Here is a 20,737-nt window from a genome sequence, read left to right on the forward strand (position 1 = left end):
TTCTAACATCACAAAGAATATGGTATTTACAAAATATTTCACCAGTCCTGGAATGAGCGATATACTCAGTCTGCCAGTTCTGCCAGCACTGTTTTCCTAATGGCTAAGAACTGTAGCACAGAGGAAATAAAGCAATAATTAAAGCTTGAGATAGACAAAACTGTCCAGTAAATTATCTAGTAGATGAACAAAACTTGTATTGCCTTAACCGTAGTTTGTAGTGCTATTTTTTTATAACTCAGAAGCCTCTTTAATAGCATTTTTCAGCTCAATCAGTAGCCTCAAGTTGTGGTGCACTTTACTTTTGGTACTAAGACAATGACCCTCAAGCCATTACACAATTTTTTAATTTAGAAAAATATTTAACACTTTGCTTTTTCTGAGCAGTGACAGGAGAAACAGGCCACTCATCCTGGTAGAACTTACTCCATGGAAGCCAACAGTTTCCAACTGTTGTATTGAAGAACCTCCACGCAAACAAATGGCTATTGTAGATTATTAGTAAACTAGCCAATAACAGGAGCTGACCTAGAAAAGGAGTGGGTGGGGGTGGGGGTGGGGGCATAGGAAGGGGAGGGAGGGAAATCCATTTATCCTGATTGCTGATGGACCCCCTATGTATAATAGGACAGGCCATGGGGTTTTCTGTTCTTGTTGCTGCCATCTCTTGGCCGCTTGTAAAATCTGCCAGCCTTGATCAGTTTCAAAGATGATGATGTAACTTGCTAGTGGCATGGGGTAGTGTCAAGCAGGAAGATATGGCAAAAAGTGTGAAATTCTGCCTAGGGCTCCTCTACAAACAGTTATTCACAGTGGCCTTCCCATCCTCTACTTAGTATTTCAGAGTTTCTCTCAGTACCATGGCTAAGACCTCTGTACCCAGTGTCTTCCAAGGGGGTCTGAAAATTCTGGTACATGGATCCTGCCATTTCTCTCTTTGACTAATTATTGCCTAATGTAGTTTATGAAAGTGTATTCCTTTATAATCAGGATGCTCTCCATGAGAGCCCCAAAGTGCCTTCCCTTGCCTAAGCACCTCTCGGAGCTGGATCAAATTAATTTGGAGGATTCTTTATCAGCTGAGCTCTTGATAATTCCTTTCCATGTGCAGGAACACCACATAGCTACAAAATAGGTGCAATCAGTGCATTCCTAGTGGCATGTGAAACAAACAGATCCACCCCCCCCCTTGTGGTGCTGGTCTTTAGTGTGTCACTAGATTTTAAATTAACGAGATTTTTAACAAGTGCATATCAGTTTGAACAGTTTAAATTCCTGCTACATTATATTTTTGGTGCTGAACACTAAAAATATCTAGCATCTAAAAAGACTGGTTTTTTTTTTGTTTTTTTTTAAAGCTAGATCAGTGTGTCAAGATGACCTGGTGGCTATGGTTTGTATTTAGCCCTAGCTTTCTAGACTAACAAAGGGAAGAATCTGTGATTGTAATGTAATAATTTTTTTAATGGCTGCATTAGGGAATATTCCACTAAATGTCTTTTGGATTAAAGTGTCACAGAGTAAATGTTGAATGAAGGATTAATTTGAGTGCAAATACTGTACATAACAGAAAGCCTGATTAAGATTGTGGGTGACAACTTGTTAACATCCTCTCCCTAAATGCCGTAACTATGAGACCATCCAGAAACCCTGAATCTGTGCTGTTGTATTTCTGCGTAGTAGGAATTGGTTCAGTGCATTGCTGTAAGCAGTTTAAATGCTAAATTCTGCCAATCCTAAATTCAAGAGTAGTTTTTACTCTGACAACAGTGATCTTTGGGCCCATGGGATTATTCATAGGACTACTTAAGCAAAGTAAAATAAAGATCAGGGTCTTTATTTGCTAGCCAGCAAAGCATCCTTTTATACTATTTATAGTGGGGTTTTTTTGTTTTGTTTTGTTTTTTAAATCAAGGACTGATCATTACATTTTAGATGTGGTAAAATTGCTCTGTCACCCACATTTGAAAATGTTGCCTTAAAAGCCATTGGAAAGTTAAGAGCTCTTGGCATTTTTAACTATTGAAAATTGTTTTGCAATTCTTGCTTGCTTAAAATGTGAAGATCAAAACCCTTTTGAAGCTGTTATGGTTTCGGAGTAAAAGGTTTGGAGACAGTAGCTGCATTGTTAACCCTTTAATAAAAGGGACTGGTGTTTTTACAAATACCAAAGAACAAGGGAGAGAATTATACAATTATAGCTTGTAGGGGTTCTGTGAAAGTCTATAAACAATACCTTGTTATGGAAATCTCTAGTGCACATGTGATTTCTGAATGCCTTCTGACCCCACACTCAGATTGTCCAGTTGGGTGTTGTATATTATCGTCCTTGAGTTAAAAAGTGAAGATCTTCAAAGGCACAAGTGGCTCTTAAGAACTTAACTTCTGTCAACTTTCAATGGGAATTAAGTGCCTTTGAAAATCTCCCCCTAAATGTGAAACCTGTCAGTCATCCTTTCTAAGTGGCAATTTTTCCTTTACAACAGATGCATCATAAGTCTGCCTTTTCCTACAGGTATTTTTGTCAACACTAGAAAAACAGTACTGTGTATTATTTCCACGATCCACACTTCACTGCTATCAGAATAAGATTTTTGTACTTTTTTTCTAGATATGCTAGCCAAACATTTTTATTAAGTTAACAAGTTACCAGCCTTGTCTATGTTCTCATTAGCTGATAAATGGAGGTAATTAGGAATGCCTTGTGGTTTTTTGTTTAAAGCTGCAAACAGATGAAGGTTGCAAAGAGTGGGTCTGGTTCTTTTCCAGCTAGACCTGCAGGAGAAACTAATTCCAATCTTAAACTTCCTAATGGATGTGACTGTAAGTTATGCTGCCAGTTCCTCTCTTCATATTATGCCTAGCACAAAACTGCACTTAGGTGCCACTTACTATCACTGTGCCCTGACTCTGCCTTAAACTGTCAGTTGAAAAAGCGTTTTGTAAATACATGATGCTATTACTAAATCACATTGTAAAATTTGGCAAACTTGTTCTGTGTGATGCTGGGGTCTCAGCATGGGGAAACCCAACTTATTTTTATGGAATGATCTTTACATTCTCCTCAGCTGTGTAAATAAATAAATCCTCTTCCGTCAATGTAGTTTTGCTGCTGTGTTTTGTTTTTACAAAGGGGAATGTCTCTTGCTGATATTTACACTTTTTTATATGAAAATAGCAATTACTTTTGAGAGTAGGGTCCTTCACCTAAGCACATTGGCTTAGATATTGACTGGCATTTTAGCCCCTTAGACTACAACAACTATGGATTTGATGATGGAAGTGTCTTTTTTTTTTTTTTTTTTTTAAATAGACTGAGGATTGTTCCTTATGTGCATTCTACTTTTGCCCAAATGAATAAGATGTTGCAGGTGAAAGAAATATGGTCTCTTCTCATAGTCAAATGTTCTGAAAAAGAACATACCTGTGTCTTTATAGAGTGCCATAAATGTGAATTGCCCTGGACAGACAGAAGGCAGTGTCTGCTCTCAATTGCTAAAGGCTGCAATTGTGTGATACATCACTGAGCTCAGCTTACTAACTTCATCTTGGCCGTTTGCAACAGCTGGCCGTATGTATGAGGCATAACAGCACAAGAGATTATAATAAACCCTGGTACTAGGCTGATGGGAAGACAAAGGTCATGACCATGAGATCATGTAGCTGTATGATGGGGTGTACAAACCCCACACTGGGCAACATGGGGTTAAGGGATTATTTGGGTTTTAGCCACTCTCCCCCCCTCCCCTTCCCCCCCCCCCCCCCACACCTGCAGCAAATGCTCCATCTGCTGGAGGAATTGAGATCAGGAATTAGCTCATTTGGGTGGCAGAGCTGGAGGTGAGCAGAGCTGCAGCCCACAGCTCCAGCACTGCAGAGCAGAGGAAGCCTAAGGCTCTGACACAACTGCCCAAAGGGGCCCTTCCTGAGGGAAGAAAGGACGCACCCCAGAGACAACCTGCGAGGGAAGTATCCTGTGGATCTTGGACATTGGTAACCCCCTTAGTTATTGTGATTTGGGTTTCCCCACGAGGGGAAAGTCTCGGACTAAGATGATGCGGGGGTGAGGAGGGAATGAGAGGAAGAGGCCCAGGGAGGACCCCCTTAAGCAGCCTTGGTTGCCAGACCACTGGTAGCCCAAAGGGCCCTGGGTCGGAGCCCAGTGGAGTGGGAAGGCTTGGGCTCTCCCCACAACCCCCTTGGCAGTCAGGAGTTGTGGCCTTGAGCACTAGGACATGCTCCCCAACCAGACCCTGACTGAGAATTGTTACAAGCTGCTTTGGTGAGGAACATGTGACGTCCTTGATTTGTTAAGGTTCTGGGCCAGATCTCCAGCTGGTGTAAATCAGAATACTTCTGCTGATTTCAATGGAGCTATGTCAGTTCACACCAGCTGAGGATGTGGCCCATTATTTCTGTAAGAGGAAAGTGTAGGGTTTATAGTTGCTGTAGGGTAGGGCTGGGGACCAAGCAGGGCTGGCTCTAGGTTTTTTGCCGCCCCAAGCAAAAAAAATTTTGGCTCCCCGCTGCCCCAGCCCTGGGCTCCCCGCCGCCCCAGCCCTGGGCTCTCCCCCCCCCCACCTGCACCCTCCTTCCACCGCAGCCCTGGGTCACTGGTAACTTGCTCCCAGGGCAGGTCATTCAGCAGGAATTTTAGAGGTGCACAGAACACAGACAGGATTGGTTCCCATATGGTTACAGAACTGCAGTAAAGTGGAACAATTTTCAGCTTGTGTGATTGGAGGATATCTGGATGCATATTATAAGACTGTCCTACATAAATGAGGAAAAGTTGAGGTGCCTTTATTATTCTTTTGTTCCACTCTTTCTTTCTATGGGGAATTTGCCAATGCAATATCACTGTCTTCCTTTTAAACAAACAAACAAACAAAAAGGCAATGGCTGTTGAAAATAACAATTCCAGTCCTAATAACCACTGGGAAGCATTTCTTGCTCAATTTTATCCTACTTTTTCTATAGCAAGTTACAGTGGATCAGTATATTTGATTTGGGAGAAATGAAGTAACAGCCGCCCAAACTGAGCTTGAGCACTCCTGAATTTTGAGGTGTTCAAATCTGGAAGGCAGGTGCTGGGGGGGGGTTGTGGCTCCGCAGGGGAGCACGGCAGCATGTATGCAGCAGCGTGTCTGGCGCTGCGCGAAGCCAGACACGCTGGTCTGAGTGGCACGGTAAGGGGGCTGGGAGGTTGAAGGGGTAGGGGATTCTGGGGGGGCAGTCAAGGGACAGGGAGCAGGGGGGGTTGGATGGGGCGGAGGTTCAGGGGGGCAGTCAGGGGACAGACAGCAGTTGGATAGGCATGGGAGTCCCAGGGGTTTGTCAGGGGACAGGTAGGGGGTGGGGTCCTAGGGGGGAAGTTGGGAGGGGTCTCAGGAGGGGGCAGTTGGGGACAAGGAGAAGGGAGGCTTAGATAGGGGGTAGGGTCCCGGGAGGGGGCAATCAGGGGACAAGGACCAGTGGGGCTTAGATAGGGGGTGGGGTCCTGGGGGGCAGTTGGGGCAGGGGTCCTGGGAGGGGGTGATCAGGGAGCAGGGGGGTTGGATGGGTTGGGGTTTCTGTGGGGGGCAGTCAGAGGGAGTGGATGGGGGCAGGGTGGGGCTACCCTCCCTCCCAGTGGAGTGTCCTATTTTTTGAATGTTAAAATATGGTATCCCTACCCTTCCCAGTGCAGCTCTCCATTCACAGCAGGCTGCAGCATGAGGTCTCAGCTTCCTCACTTCCTCCCCCTCTTTCCTGTTGGTAGTGGCCAAGGGAATGCTGGGAAATGTAGTTCTTTCCCTGCTCCAGGGCTGGCTCTATAGACAGGGAGCTAACCAAAGAACTACAGCTCCCAGGGCCCCCTGTTGGTTCTCAGCTCCCATGCTGGATCCCTACCGCCCCTGCAAATGGGCTGCCCCAAGCATGTGCTTGCTTTGCTGGTGCCTAGAGCCGCCCCTGGGATCAAGGAGAGAAGTGGTTTGGTAAAAAGAGGGTTACATTTAGGGAGGCAGGAGTGCTGTGTGGAGACAGGAATAGGAGAATAAATGGCTCACTATTTTACAAGGGGTGAGGGATGACATGATGGAGGCTTTGGTGGTGTGAGTGAAGATTAGACTCATTTCCTACGACACTGTGGCATGCCACAGCCAGCTGGTAGTTCAGACCCCAACACACAATGTTTTTATCCAGTCTGCTTTTGAGCACAGGATCAGACTTGCCAAAGCACACAGCCCTCGGCCAATATCTGATCATCACTTACATCTATAATTCCACTTAATAGGGTTTGGGATTACTAAAGCTCTGTTTGTTTACAAATGCCTTAACCCCAGATCAAGTTGCAATAAGCTAGAATGCAGTAGATGGGTGGATGGTTACTGGATTTAACTTAGAACTGTGCTTTACGTTCTTTTAATTTTTTTACACATGATCTAGGACTTAAAATACCTTCTTAGACCATGAGGGCCAGCTTAGATGCAGAGTGGTTACTAAATGATGACGGGTATTCTCTGCTCTTACTGGATCTAATTAAAGATGGCTTCAGGGCCACATTTGCCTGTTTGTACAAATCACTCCTAGTCCCAGAAACCTGGTGGCATTTGTCAGGGGATAGCAGAAATGTCAGTCTCTTACCCAGGCCACTTTGCCACTTATTGATATTACCGAGTGGTAAAATTAAACTAACATTTTTTTCAGAAGTTCCCTTGAGGCAGACTTGCTGTGACTCTTGCTTCTTTATGGAAGCTTCCATAATTGCCATCAACTTGATAAGCAGCTGCTAGCTCTTCAGCCTAGGAAACTATAAATGGGCCTGTCTTTGACTGCCTAAGATCACCCACCATGTCAGAGCATGGATGGAATTCAGGTCACCTGCCTCCCAATCCACTGTCTCTTCCAGTGGGCTGATACCTGCCCCTATGCAGGGCTGAGAGCTCACTCAATGTACTTTGAGATCCTCAGCTAGAAGATGCCATAGAAACAAGGACTGTTCAGATAGCCTTTTGTAGCTCCAGGTTTGAGTCAGAAGCTGGTCCTGGTTTCATCTTAAGTTCTAAGGCACTCTTAGGAATGAATGAACATACATTCCCTCCCCCCGCCCATCCCAAATTAAAAAGAAAATTCAATTAATCGGATTCGTGCGGGCCGTATTTATGAAACTCATGGGGCTTTTGTTTTACACTGACAGAAATTATTGCTCACGAAGATGAAGAACCTCGAGCCTTCCAAGCATTGTTCAAGCTTCCCCACACAGCTAACAGCCTTTAGTGCTAGCCTCCACCGTACCGAGCCAGAGGGATCTTGGGCAATGGCTGATGATTATGCCAAACAGTTACAGTCTTGTACACAAGAGGCAGCCAACAGCACTGACCAAAACCAGGAATAATGACTGCTGAAGGGTGAGTAAAATCTGTCATAATCCATTGTAATAACTCCCCTTCTAGATTCTGCAGTAACCTTATTTTTTCCCCCAGGCTACACTTACAGCAACAGAACAGCTGTAGCTATATAGAGTGGTGCTACCTGTCTAGATCTAGTAGTATTTTAAAACTTTTTGGTGGTAACCACAGGCTGGCACGACACCTACAAAACACTTGACGATGGTTAGACAACTCACTGCTCCGCTGCTTTCATACTCTGCAAGCGCTTTGTGTAAGGGGCCGTCTCTGTTGTGTGTATAGCGTCTAGCACAATGGGGTGTTGATCCCAGTATGGAGCCTATAGGGTCTATCCTAAGTAAATTATCACATGGCTCAGTGGTAACCCCTGAAATGTGTGCAGAGATGACCTTTTGCATGTGAACTTAACCCTTGCTGTATGCATAGGGAAGGAGCTGCACCTGTTATAGGATGCTAGGGCTGGGTCTTCGGTTCTATTCCCATGGAGCTGGAGGGTCAAGGGCAATCAGGACTGCAGTTCTTGTTTATTAGACTTTGCCACATCCCCAGGAAGGCACCTAGGGCTAGAAAAAAGGGTGTACGGTGTTCAAATGGCAGAGGGAAAGCACGCAGGAGTTCAGTTTTTTTTTCCTTTAGTGGGTCAGACCATCTGAGCACCACTCCTTTATTTCACTCCCTGTTGTATGTACAGTTGGAACTGAGCCGCAGTGTGGGGGCTGCTTGGATTGTGGGGTGTTAGGTACAGTTCTTTATGGAACGACCATGCCTGCTGTGAAACTTGAGTCGGCATTCAAATTTAGGCCAGGCTCGGGCTATTCTGACCTACACTCTGAAAATCAGGTCCCTTTAAGTTGTCATGTTGGGCCCCCAAGAACTGAGAGCCCCAAGATCACTAGCCCTTTCTGAAAATCTTGGCCATCACTTATACCAGCATTAAATGAGCTGATGTTTAAAGCTGGTGCGTTAGAATTTTACTGTGTAACTTGTTATAGCCAACTGAGCCTACAATTGCATGAGAGATTTAAAGGGGCCTGACACCTGCAAACGGTTGTGCTGGATGAACCAACGGCATTAATCCCAAAATCGGAAATTGAATTTCACTAGCTGTCCGAGCCCTTCAATCTGCCAGGGAAGGATGAGATTTCATCACTGCTCAGTGACAGCCCTGGCCTGTCTTTGAAAAGACTCTCAAACCCTGCCCCTTGAGAGCTTAGCCTGGGAAACTCTCTTTAAACAGATGTGACCTAACAGTAATGATTGGCTGCTAAGGGTAAGTGCTGCATGGAGGACAAAGTTCAGTTCCTGGGTCCCAGCTCTTGAGAAGGGCAAGGGCAGCTTAGCCCCTGGAGCAAAGGAAGGTCCCCTCCTGTTACCCACACAGGCTAAGGCAGGGGTCGGCAACCTTTCAGAAGTGGTGTGCCGAGTCTTCATTTATTCACTCTAATGTAAAGTTTTGCCTGCCAGTAATACATCTTAACGTTTTTAGAAGGTCTCTTTCTAGAAGTCTATAATATATAACTAAACTATTATTGTATGTAAAGTAAATAAGGTTTTTAAAATGTTTAAGAAGCTTCATTCAAAATTAAATTAAAATGCAGAGCCCCCCGGACCAGTAGCCAGGACCCAGGCAGGGTGAGTGCCACTGAAAATCAGCTTGTGTGCCGCCTTCGGCACGCATGCCATAGGTTGCCTACCCCTGGGCTAAGGCCTTCCACTGACAGGCTCCATAAGTTCATTCAATCTTCCTTGGCTAGGACAACAGTGGTTACAACATCGGGCTCTGAGGGTAAAGCAGAGGAAAATGGGGGGGTCTCTTCAGGGCTGTATAAAAGGTGAGCGGGATCTTGAGGAGCGAAAGGAACAGAACTGTCAGTAGAAAGCACATCAAGGGACTCAGGAAAGCTGCAGGCTTGATGGACAGCTCGGTCATTCAAAATTCCCTTTCTGCTTACTAGAGAAAACAGAGGCTGCATGTAAATTATAACACTTTATTACAGAAAAGAAACCTTACAACTGCAGGATCCTGTAAACACCATGAGTAACACTGAACCAAATATAAAACATAAGAAACGAGTTGCTCTTGTACCTGAACGCTCGGTGACAGTCAATGTCACCATTTACTTAGTTTTAAACTATGTTCCAGTGGAATTCGCTTTAGAACATTCCAAACATTTAATTAGCTCCAAAACTGGATCTGCTAAACGACAATTGTGGGTGAACAGAATGGTTTATGTAAACCCTTTAATTAGCTGTAATCCATACTCCTAACACACTAGGACCGGATTGTGAGAAGTGCTGAGGGCCCTCAACACCCACTGAATCTAAAAGGGTCTGACCTTGTGAAAGGTGTTCAGGTGCCCAGTGCTCAGCCCTGATACTCCAATGCAGACAAGGGGATTTGAGGGCACTGTGTGTGTACAGAAATATGTAAACTCAAATTCCAGACCAGCTATCCAGTATATCCAGTTTACTTAAAACTGAAGGTGGTGCAGAAATAGACAGACAACATACAACCCGTAAGGCCAAACTGCAAGCCCTGGAATCTCACTGGTGAGTACTCCCAATGAAGTCATGTGAGCACCTCCCTCCAACCTGAGGAAAGGGCTCAATCGGGCCTTCCAGGAAGCAGATTTTTTTCACATGCCATGTAAAGTCTTCCAGTATTTAACAGAAGAAAATTAAAACTAACAACAGTAGAAAGTGATTGCATAAAATGTCTATTGACCTGCCAGCAAATGGTTAAGGACACTTTTCTGTCCTGCCCTAAAGAGTTAGGAGGAGCTTTTCAAAAGCACCTAAAGGGATTTAGGAGCACACAGCCTAGTGACTTTCAGTAGGCAGTTTTGAAAATCTCCTTCCCTTAGGCACTTGTAAGGAGAGGAAATCTGTTTGCTGTTCTTTTGAGGCCAAGAAAGCGCCACTGCAAATATGGGAACCTGGGCGCACAGATACAAATGGGAACTAGATACACCTCAGCAAGTATTTGTCCCTTTTTAAACTAAAGCAGCGTTTGTAAATTCATAAGACAATTTGTGCTTAATATTATCAAGTTAAATATGGTGAGAAAAAAATACACAAATATACCTTTAGCAGCAAGAGAGTCTAGTTTACAATCTGCAAACAGACAGAGGGAAAATATGCTTGGAAGAATGCTTTGCTTTCACCAAACAGTAGTTTGGGGGAGAAGAGAAAAGAAGCAATGCAAAAGTGGATGTGTATTTTAGGGGCTGATTTTAAGGAACTGGGCTCTGTTTTTGTAGGCAGGCAGATGTGTAAGTGGTATGAGTTTCAACCACAATTAACTGCAGGTGTACTTATTTGGAGGGGGAGAACTGAACATTTGTACCCCTTAAAAAAAAAATTAGGACTTCAGACTGGACTGGCTGCAACCATGTTTGAACACGGTCATGGCTAGTATGTTCCTGTATCCAGTCTGAACTGGGCCTTTAGCGCACACGCTAAGTCAGGAGAAGCAGGAAATTTTTTCTCTCAGCTGTAGATTTACTTCCTTACAAAGCTGTTCTTACTGTGTGTATATATAAAATGCTGCTAAAATTCCCCCCCCCTCTCTTTTGCCTGTTTGACAGAATAAAATTACCCAAATCAGTTGCAAACTGGAAGGAAGGAGTTTGCCTTGAAATCTGCCCAGCAGCCCAAATTCTGCAAGCGGATGTGCGTGGGGTGCCCCCATTGAAGCCAATGGGAATTTTGAACGAATAGCTGCAGCAATTATAAAAGAGGAAGACAAAACTACCTACAGGTTCTACCAAGGTAAATTCAGTTTGCATGGCTGTGCTGAGAGACTCTGGCTTAGCATGCATGTGCAGCAAGAAACGGTGATTCTTCGGCTACAGAGCCATCACTAAAGGAGCTTCACACATTTAACAGGCTAAGTTAGACTGCTTTATTTGGTAAAATATTATCTAGATTTGTTTTCATTCCACACCACTTTCTACTCTGGTTAAGCTCAACAGCACAACCTTGTCCTTAATAAAAAGAGGTGATTCTGACTTGCACAGAACTGTAAATGAGCACTGGCCTGTGAACAGCCGAATGCTACTTGTTAAACCAGCTCCACCTTTCTAGAGTACAGTAGTATACATGCTGGATGCAAAGCCTACTGGTGGTGCAAACAGATTCCTTCATCCCTGGGGTTTTACTGACACAACAGTGTCACATCTGCGCTTGGAGGGAAAAGTGGAATCTGTCTCGCGGTGCTGGTTGGTCCCTTTGTAACTGAGTGATTATCGTTAAAACAAAGGCAAGCGTCTACAATACAATTCTCTTTTGATGCTAATATTCATGGAATTCCCCTTCTCATGCTGAACAACAATTTTTTTTAACACTTCTGTTCTTTCACAGGTTCAGGTAAAGCTCAACCACCACCAATCCACGTGGGCACAGGCACCTGGGGAAATCTCAAAGCCTCCGGCTGCGAAGAGCTTCCATCCCTTCCTTCTCAAGGAGACTGTGCTTGCAATTGCACCGTTAGATTTAGGGACCAGAGCTCATTATTAACATGCTTGAAATATTCCACTATTATAAGAGCGACTACAAGGATAAAACACCTTGCAAGAGAGCGTGTCCCATGTCCTGGGATGAAACGATGCTGAGAAATTTCCCAACACAGGAAAGCCGCAGACCCCTTAGTCCGTACTAATCCGGCAGATCGTTAGGAGCCATTTGTGAGAATGGTGCATTTAACCTATCGAGTTCGTCTACCTGGGGTGGATGATGCATCAGAAGTTCCTGGTCTTCTGAAACATCCTCGCCTACTGCCACCAGGTTTGTTAGAGATTTGCTTCTAACACACTGGAAGTCGACGTGACGGCTCTTTCCTTCTTCCTTTTCCCAAGACATCTGGATGAACGGCCGTTGCACATAGTTGTATATAACTTCTGACCGCCCTCCGGGTCTCCTCTTGACCTTCTCTTTACATGTGGGATAACCTGAAGCACAATCAGCCTGTCAGTTTCAATCCACCCCTTGCATGCATCATAGCACTGCTCAAACAAAAGGAACCCTAAAGAACAAGTTATGGCCCAGCAAGAATACTGGGTAGAGCTGGGACAACACCTCTAGCACTAGGTGGAAAAGTGCTCTCATTCCACATTTAGACCCTGTAAAAATGAACTAGGACTATAGTACAGAGCTTCAGATTCTGGCAGTAGTGGTGTTGGTGTCCAAACCAATTGTTCTCCCTTTTTATTTAAGGTTTCTGTTGTTGTTTAGCAAATAAAATTTACCTTCAATGCCAATTCGAATATTTTTCAGCCCACGCTCCTTTAAGACAGTTTTTGCAACATCACGGTTCTCGATGTACTTGAAGAATCTGTACAGCTTGGAACTGTAAAGAACTTGAGAAACAAAGTGATTCATTAGTCACTACAAGACATGCATCTCCACCTAGCATTTGGTGTAATTGGTATGGTCTGGGATATTTATCCTGTGATGCCTGTAGGCAGCCCTTCGCAGTCTGGGTGCTGGAAAAGTCAGCCTTGATGTTTCAGAACTACTTTTAATACCTATCATCAGGCACCGGAAGGGCCCAAATTCCTTGGTGATGTGGGTGGGTAAAAATGGGTCTGGAAACAGCTAAGTGGTAAATTCATATAACTTGCACCATTCAGTGGCTGGGTAAAACGAATACAACTCATTCTTTGGGGGGAAGGTGCAGAAGGAGTTTTTACAGGAAATGCAAATTAAGAAGAGGATGCAAGTTAGTGTGTGTGTGTCTTATCTTTTCACTAGTTCTATCCTCTCATTGTTTGTTTGTTATATTCATTTTCCAAACCCAGTGAATATTGCATCTTCTCTAGTGAATCTGTCCCCAAGACTTTTCTGTAAGTAGCATCTTCTTGCATCAGGGTGCAGCAGTGTGTCTCAAGCAATAACAACAACCCATCGCATCTTCAAACATGGTTGGCTGGCGGCTGCTCTCTCCCTGTAACTATAGGGTGTTGGATATCACAGATCATTCGCCAGTTTTTAGTGTTGGTAAACGGAACAAATCTGGTCTGTCCGCTCTATCCAGGAAACTGCAAATGGGAAATATGAATGTTTTGTGCCTTTGTTTGATTAAAATGTTATCTCAAGCAAGGACGATGCAACTTCCATTACTAAAGAGGGACTTTGTCCCCATGCTAGGGAAAATGGTCAGATACACAATAGCTTCCTTTAAACTTAGATCCATTTACCTTATAATTACCCTTCCTGAGTATTGCTGATTAGAATGTTATTTTTATCAAGCAGATTATTTCTCTTTTCTACATTGCAGCTCATCTGCTCTTAACTGAGACTGCTCTTTGTTCTCCAGTCATTATTCTAAACCTGAGCCCACACTGCCGGCTCCCTTCTATCAGGCTATAATGTCACAGAAACAAGATTGTTTTCTGTGGGATTAAGCAGAAGAGGCCTGATCCTAGGAGGTGGGAGGGCCCTTAGCACCTACAAGGAGAAGACAAGCTAGTAAGAAAGGACACACTTATTCCAGCGCCAATATTTATGAGAGCAATCCTAGCTCCCATTAATATCAATATGAATCTTAAGTGAAGGAGGGATACATGATTGGGTCCACTGACAAAAGCAGAGGAAATAATATTATTTTCTATAAATGTTCTCTTTTTTAAGGTTTGCTCCAATATGAAAGTCTCTGTTGGAAGCCAGAAATCTAATGGCAGAGCCAAACAACCAAGCTTCATTGGTTATTCTGCTTTCTATATGATCACAGAACTCCTACAGATGCTGACAGCAAAAGGTTGGAATTAAGATCTGCCATATGGCTTGTACAAAAACGTGCTACCTGACCCTGTTGTCACTAAACATTTAGCCATGCCGATATTAATGAGACAATTGTGCTTTAAAATAAATATTTTTACAAGTTTTTGATGAAATCTCTCACTCTGTGGTAAACCGTTCCCCCACTAATGAAATCTCAACAGAATAATTTGTTAAATCTGATGTGTTATTTAACAATTTAATCACAAAGTTATTTTATTGTGTTAAATCTGATATTGATGTGAATCAAGCATTCTGAAATAAACAGCTAGGGTCTGATCTTCCCAAGTGTTGACCAGACACACAACTCCAGCGGGAGATACAGGTGCTCAGGACCTCTGACAATCAAGCCAATATCTTCTTTTCAATAGAAGGAAACGTCCTTGCCCAGGATCAAATAGAGCTCCTGAGAAAGCGTCCAGTGACTGGCTATCTGTTACCTCATTCAACAAATGGTTTTAAAAAACAATTCTCAGTTCTTACTTTGTGAGTATTCCTCTCCCATTGGAGGTGGATGGTCTTCGTCCCAGTCCACTGTGTCTTCATCTGTTAATACTACAATGTGGCATTCACGTTCTCCTTTCCTGGCACTGCCCACCATTATGGGCAGAATAAGCTCTTCCAGGTAGTTATCAAACTGCTTGTGAGCTCCATCATTAGAGAGTTCATGCAACAAAGCACCTAAAAGGAGACAAATCAAGTACAAATAAGTAAGCATTACTGATCTGCTATGGTGTTTTATACCAAACTGAACTAGAACACACATTTCTGGGGATATGACTCCGTAAGATGGCTTTAAAACCACCACCACTTGCCTTTCTGTAGCACTCAATCTGATGATCTCAAAGCACTTTATAAACATTAATGAATAAAGCCTCATAACCTCCCAGTAAGGAAAGTGTTGTTCCCGTTTTACAGATGGGAAACAGGGTAGAAAAAAAAAATCAAGGCCAAATGTTTCAAAAACAAGGCTCCTACTGTAAATTTATAATTAGGCCCCTAAATAAAGGTGGCCTGATCTTCAGAGGTGCTGAGCATGCACAGATCTCTAACGTCAATGGCAGCTGTGTTTACTCAGGCCACTTATTTATGTACCTGTACATAGATTTGGGCACCCAAGCGTGGACTCAATGGCTTGTCCACACACAGTCACTGGGAGAGCCCATAAATCCCAATCCCTTTAACCACGGCACCATCTCACCATTTTATGTAACATACATCCCAACCCTATGCTTTATTGATAGTTATATCTACAACAAACGAGTACCCATCCCAAGGCCCTGGGTTCCTTTGACAACCCCCTTAAAAACATACATTCATACGAAAAGTATCTCTAGTCCACTTCCCAGATCACAATGCTGGCAACAGCAAAAATAGAATACAAAGTTGATCTAAATTTTAGGGCCATTACAAGGAATGATTTTTTTTTTTTAAAAGAGCCCAGACCCAATCAATATAGTAAAATCATAATAGAGAATGAATAATAGATTATCGTGAATTTAAATGTATGCATGTGTCGCAGATCCACAGGATCAGTGGTAGGCACCCCAGGTTTCGAACAGTCTGTAGGATTAAGCCCTTCAGTGTGCCTGCCAGACCCCAAGGGGTCTCACTCTTCCTGCACAGGGTAGGTCATGCTATCTCAACCGCCGCCTTAGACTGAACCTCTAGGGCACCAGCACTCCTGTTTCACAGCAAGTCCAGCAGAGACAGACGCCTGGCAGAGACTTGTACGCTCTTCAGGGATTAATGCACCTCACCAAGCATTTGCAGTGACACTCAACAGTCGGGTTTGTTAGTTAATTGGAACACAGCACAGGAAGTCTTTAGGTTACCACAGAGACCTGAAGGTTAAAGCATTGCCCATTCTGGTTAGCCCAGAGCTCAGCCAAGCTGTAGTGAACCCCATTATTCAAGCTCTGAGACTCTCTGAGGCCTGGTCTACACTAAACGTTAGGTTAACCCAGCTACATCAGTGAGGGGTGTGAAAAATCCACCCCCCTGAGCAGCACAATTAAGCTGACCTAACACCCAGTGTAGACAATGCTAGGTCGACAGAAGGATTCTTCCGTTGACCTAACTACCGCCTCCTGGGAAGGTGGCTTACCAACGCCAACAGGAAAACCTGGCCCCTCGGCGTAGGTAGAGTCTACACTAAAGCGCTGCTGTAGACAAGCCCTTAGTTCGACGACCTTTGTGACGTCTCAGGTGAGAGCCCAGACTCCTTCCAGCAGCCCACTCTTACCCCCCCCCTCACATCTTCCTAGTCCTTTGTTCCCAAGCTGAGGAAGTTTGCCCAGTTTCCCTGCTGGGCGGTAGGGAAATCCACCTGCCTCTGAGCCCTTGGTTACTAGAGTCATGGCTACGTATGTCGGCAAAACTTAGGTTGCTCAAGGTTTATAGAGCTCTCTCCTGTCGGCTTAGAGCGGCTACGCGAGCGACCTTACAGCCGTGCTGCTGTAAACTCGCTTGTGTAGACGTGGCCTAGGGGTCAATGTCCTGGTGATTGGATTTGCTATTGTCTTCTCAGATTCACCATAGATATGGGGTCAGCGTCAGCCAGTCCTTTCAATGACTCATTCAGGCTCAGACAGCTAGGCTTCATTCATACAGATGTCTCAGCCTGCTCTGAGAGCGAACAGTCCTCCTCCCACTAATGATGCAATGCATAAGGGAAACTGAGGCCCGCACCAGGGTCACAAAAATATTGCCTCATCACAGCATCATTTCCAGCAATAGCCCTCCAGTATTTACATTCTTGCAATTATTTGCAATCACACACAAAGTGAAGAGCAAGAACTTGGATCTTGCAAGATGCGGAGCACTCTGGCCCTGGTCCAACAAAAAAAAAACTAACATGCTTAGTTTTTAGCACATGAGTAGTGCCACCGGAGTCAATGGGACAAAAGTGCTTAAAGTAAATCACACGATTAAATGCTTTGCTGGATTGGGGCTGAAGTGCTCAGCACCTTGTAGGATCAAGCCCTAACTTCTAGCTAATTTTCTCTCCCCCGTACTTACTTAGGTCTTGACATTTGATTGTGTTGAAATCAAAGTTGATACAGAGGTAATCGCACGTATCTCTGAGATCAGGGATAGAAATTCCATCCGGGCAGTTAATGATTCCAGTTTTGTAATAATCCTGTAAATAAATTGTTAAGGAGGAAGATGATGTTTCTTTTTTAAAAAAAAATCTCAGGCTAACCTGGAAATATTGTTGTTAATTAGCTTATCATTCTGCTGGCAGACAGTCACGAACAACTTTGTTAGCTAGCAAAAAAAAAAAAGAAAAGAAAGCCGCTTCGCCGTGTAACAGAGGAATTATTCATGCAATTAATGTATGCAGAAATGGGGTGACTGAGGGCAGAGCTCAGAAACTGAAATGGTATAAAGGGAGGGAAAAGAAGTGGCAACACAAGTTCCGAGATGGCAGATTGAGCCACGTAAGAAAGAAGAGATTAAGATTTATAATCCGAATGTAAAATAGTTCTGGAACGTAAATTTGAAAGGGCATGCGGGTGCTTTGAAGGAAGCACAGCTTTGCAAACATGATGAACAACGGTTTTCATAGCTAAAAATGTGCCCTCACCAGCACTGTGTGAAATACAGTGGAGCTAATTCCTTCTGCAATTTCATATTCTCCCTTTTCATTTGGCCGAGTGAAATTATATTCTCTACCTGCTCCAAACATTCTGAAAGATAAAAACACATATACAAATATATTTAATACATTCATAATGTGGACCAGATGGTGCACTGACATTAAAAACAATCCAAAACAGTTCTATTATAGCTGGAGGCCCAAATTCAATGCTTTATTTTATTGTGACTTTAAGAGATTTGATCTCAAACAGGCCCTGCTGTAGCAGAGTTCTGTGTCCATAACTGAACCATTCCACTGTATGGAAGAAGTAGCAGTCACTGTTCTGTGAAGGCTGGCATTCAACCTTGGGTCAGATAAATGCTTCTTGGCTACCAATGCCCTCCCACTGAGGTCCAGCTTGAGGTGGAAAAAGGATGGTGAAGTGGCAATGAGTATATATACTTTGGCTAGTAGTAATCAAGATAGTGAGTTTACGATCAGGTCACTTATCTGCATAATAAAATATGTTATACGGGTTTGGAAGGGATCTCCAGGAGGCTCCTGGGACAGTTGGGGGACTAAACCTCTGAATTACTCACAGCAGGACTGGGGAGGAGTGAAAGACATGACAAATAGCAGAAAGGCAGGGGCTGAAGTGAGCCAGTGGAGTGTTTCCTACTGCCATACTCACTGCTGATTCAGTACTGACTCAGAGGCGGGAGCACTACCTACCGAATCATCAATTTCCCTCTTGCTGGCTCTAATCTACAAGGTCTCCCAGCCAAGTGCTGAACCAGTCTGATCCCGCTTAGCTTATGAGAGCTGAGATCTCGCGTTCTAGTCGCTTTCGGAAAGCGTTTGTCCCATTTTAAACATTTTTAAAGTTATTGAAATCACCTACCTTCCCAGCATGGTGTCAGGATGAGCGGTGAAAATCTGCGGATTCACCACAAATCGAGTGCCATCTACAACAAGAGTCACTTTCTCTGGGGCCTGGGATTGTGAACTACTGGTGGAGCCCATAGCGCTGCTTCCATTTCGTTCTTGAGCAATAAAATGGTCTAGATGTCTTTTACTCCCAGCTTTGGGATTAGTGCCAGTTGTATCTGCAGGGGTGGGTAGTATGTTACTGAATTGGGGAGTTGCTGGGCGAGAAGCGTATCTGAATTCGGTATCTAAACCCAACCCAAACAAATATTGTGAGAATGAAACACTATTTGCTGGATAAGCACAGTTAATATTAAAACCCAACAATTAAATAGAAAAGCTTTGGGTCATGCAAGAAGGAAGAGCTGCTGACCGACATCAACACTTGGAGTTGAAAAGGGATGTCAATATATGGAATAGCATTTTGCAGGACATTATATTATGTCACACCATACTACATCTTCATGCTACAGATGGGCCTGATGTCTGATCTAGATTCAGATGCAAACTTCCCTACAGTTCTAGGGAACTCCGCTTAACGTGGATGTTTCAGTGGATAAAATGGGAGCATGAAGATTAAAATGAGGCTGAGAGAAAATACATTGATACCTGTCTTAAGCAACCGCTCAAAGGACTGAAGATGGAGCAGAATCATATTCTTATTTCTGAGCAGCCTCTTGTGCTGGTTTCATTTAATTACCTTCCCCTGTGGTATGTGTGGTAAAGGTCCAGCGAACTAAACAAGGCCAGCTGTTGGCACTAGTGAACTCTGCAATTACAGGGGCCCTCTCAATGGATGTGGGGTTTAAACTGGATATAAATGTTATAATTTTGTGGCGTGTAAAAGGGCCGTCGTACCATTGCTTCCAAGTAATCCTCCATGACCCTGGCCCAGCCCTGCAAGGGCAGGTTTGAAACGAGGGTGGCTTCTTTAAGAACGGTATAGAATAGGTCTAGTTTTAATTGAGAGCTGCTTCTAAGCTGAGATATTAAATACACATATGTTATTTCCTTTCTGAGAGACAGCCGTCATTTAATAAGGGTTTTTCTGAAGCAATAAATCATTAGAGCTCAGACATTTGGGTATAAATATATAGGGCCTGTCATGTACCATTAGTAACAAATATTTGGGGTACAAACATAAGGAATGGGCCTGATTTTGTGAGATGCCGAGTGCCCTCCATTCCCACTAAAGTCAAGTTTGGCGATGAGGACACATCTCCTCACTGGATCATGTCCATTACTTGATAAATATTAACTGAGAAACAGCTTTTAATATGAATTATATATGTAGTGGGCAAGTACATATGACCAGGAATAGGCTGATAAAGACTGGGGCCTGCTTCAGTGGAGTCCAGTGGATTCCCTCCCAGCTGCTTGGGAAAGAGACATGATCATCTTTCCAAGACAACACTATCCCAGACCCCATCGCGAACCTGCATCTTTCATACTGACATGATTAACACCGATTTTGCAAGTGCAAATAACTAAGTAAGGGCACATGTATGTGCACGTTCAATTCTGTACACTCACAAGTGCAGGCCATTTCGAGGCCCAGCTGAAAATGTGTCCTTCAGTATCCTGAATTGCCTTCTGGATCCTGAGAAACATTTCCCCAGGAATCAAAGGACCTTAGTTACATGTTGTTACAAAATAAACGTGTCCATCATCCTTACCATCATTCCTGGGCACTGCAGAAATGCTAGGGGTTTGGCTGCCTCGGGCCAGGCTATCTTCTTCTGGATCATGGACTGGAGGAGTTATATTTTCTGCAGGGTGATTGGTCTCTTGATTTCTTGACTGGTCAGTCCCACTGGCACAGTTAATATTCATGCTGGGCCTCTGTAACGCAAACTGACTGCCGGTCCTTAGAGAGGTCCTATAAGAGAGGATCACAGGCTAGTAGGGTTGGAAGAGACCTCACAGGTCATTGAGTTCAACTCCCTCTACCTAGGGCTGGATCCAAAGCCCATTCAAGTCAATGGGTGTCTTTCCACTGACTTCAGACCTATTCTAATCCGTGGAGAGTTTTAGCTAATCTCATTTTGAACGGCTCACC

General features: G+C 43.9%; 1 protein-coding gene across 3 annotated transcripts in view; it reads right to left on the reverse strand.

Annotated features, from left to right (window-relative positions):
• Nucleotides 1-9,366: 9,366 nt before the first annotated feature.
• KCTD20 (potassium channel tetramerization domain containing 20) overlaps nucleotides 9,367-20,737 on the reverse strand; it is a 28,007-nt gene continuing 16,636 nt past the window's right edge. For 2 of the 3 annotated variants that reach the window (XM_065403498.1, XM_065403499.1), the window contains exons 2-8: nucleotides 20,355-20,557; nucleotides 18,653-18,926; nucleotides 17,758-17,860; nucleotides 17,190-17,310; nucleotides 14,652-14,849; nucleotides 12,638-12,748; nucleotides 9,367-12,340 (exon numbers count right to left, since the gene is read on the reverse strand). In XM_065403498.1, coding sequence (XP_065259570.1) covers nucleotides 12,048-12,340; nucleotides 12,638-12,748; nucleotides 14,652-14,849; nucleotides 17,190-17,310; nucleotides 17,758-17,860; nucleotides 18,653-18,926; nucleotides 20,355-20,511 — 1,257 coding nt within the window. In that variant the 5' untranslated portion in view covers nucleotides 20,512-20,557 and the 3' untranslated portion in view covers nucleotides 9,367-12,047. The remainder of the gene's footprint in view (nucleotides 12,341-12,637; nucleotides 12,749-14,651; nucleotides 14,850-17,189; nucleotides 17,311-17,757; nucleotides 17,861-18,652; nucleotides 18,927-20,354; nucleotides 20,558-20,737) is intronic. The other variant, XR_010561378.1, reaches the window with a different exon arrangement.

The sequence above is a fragment of the Emys orbicularis genome, chromosome 4 (genome assembly GCF_028017835.1).
Source record: "Emys orbicularis isolate rEmyOrb1 chromosome 4, rEmyOrb1.hap1, whole genome shotgun sequence".
NCBI lineage: Eukaryota > Metazoa > Chordata > Testudines > Emydidae > Emys > Emys orbicularis.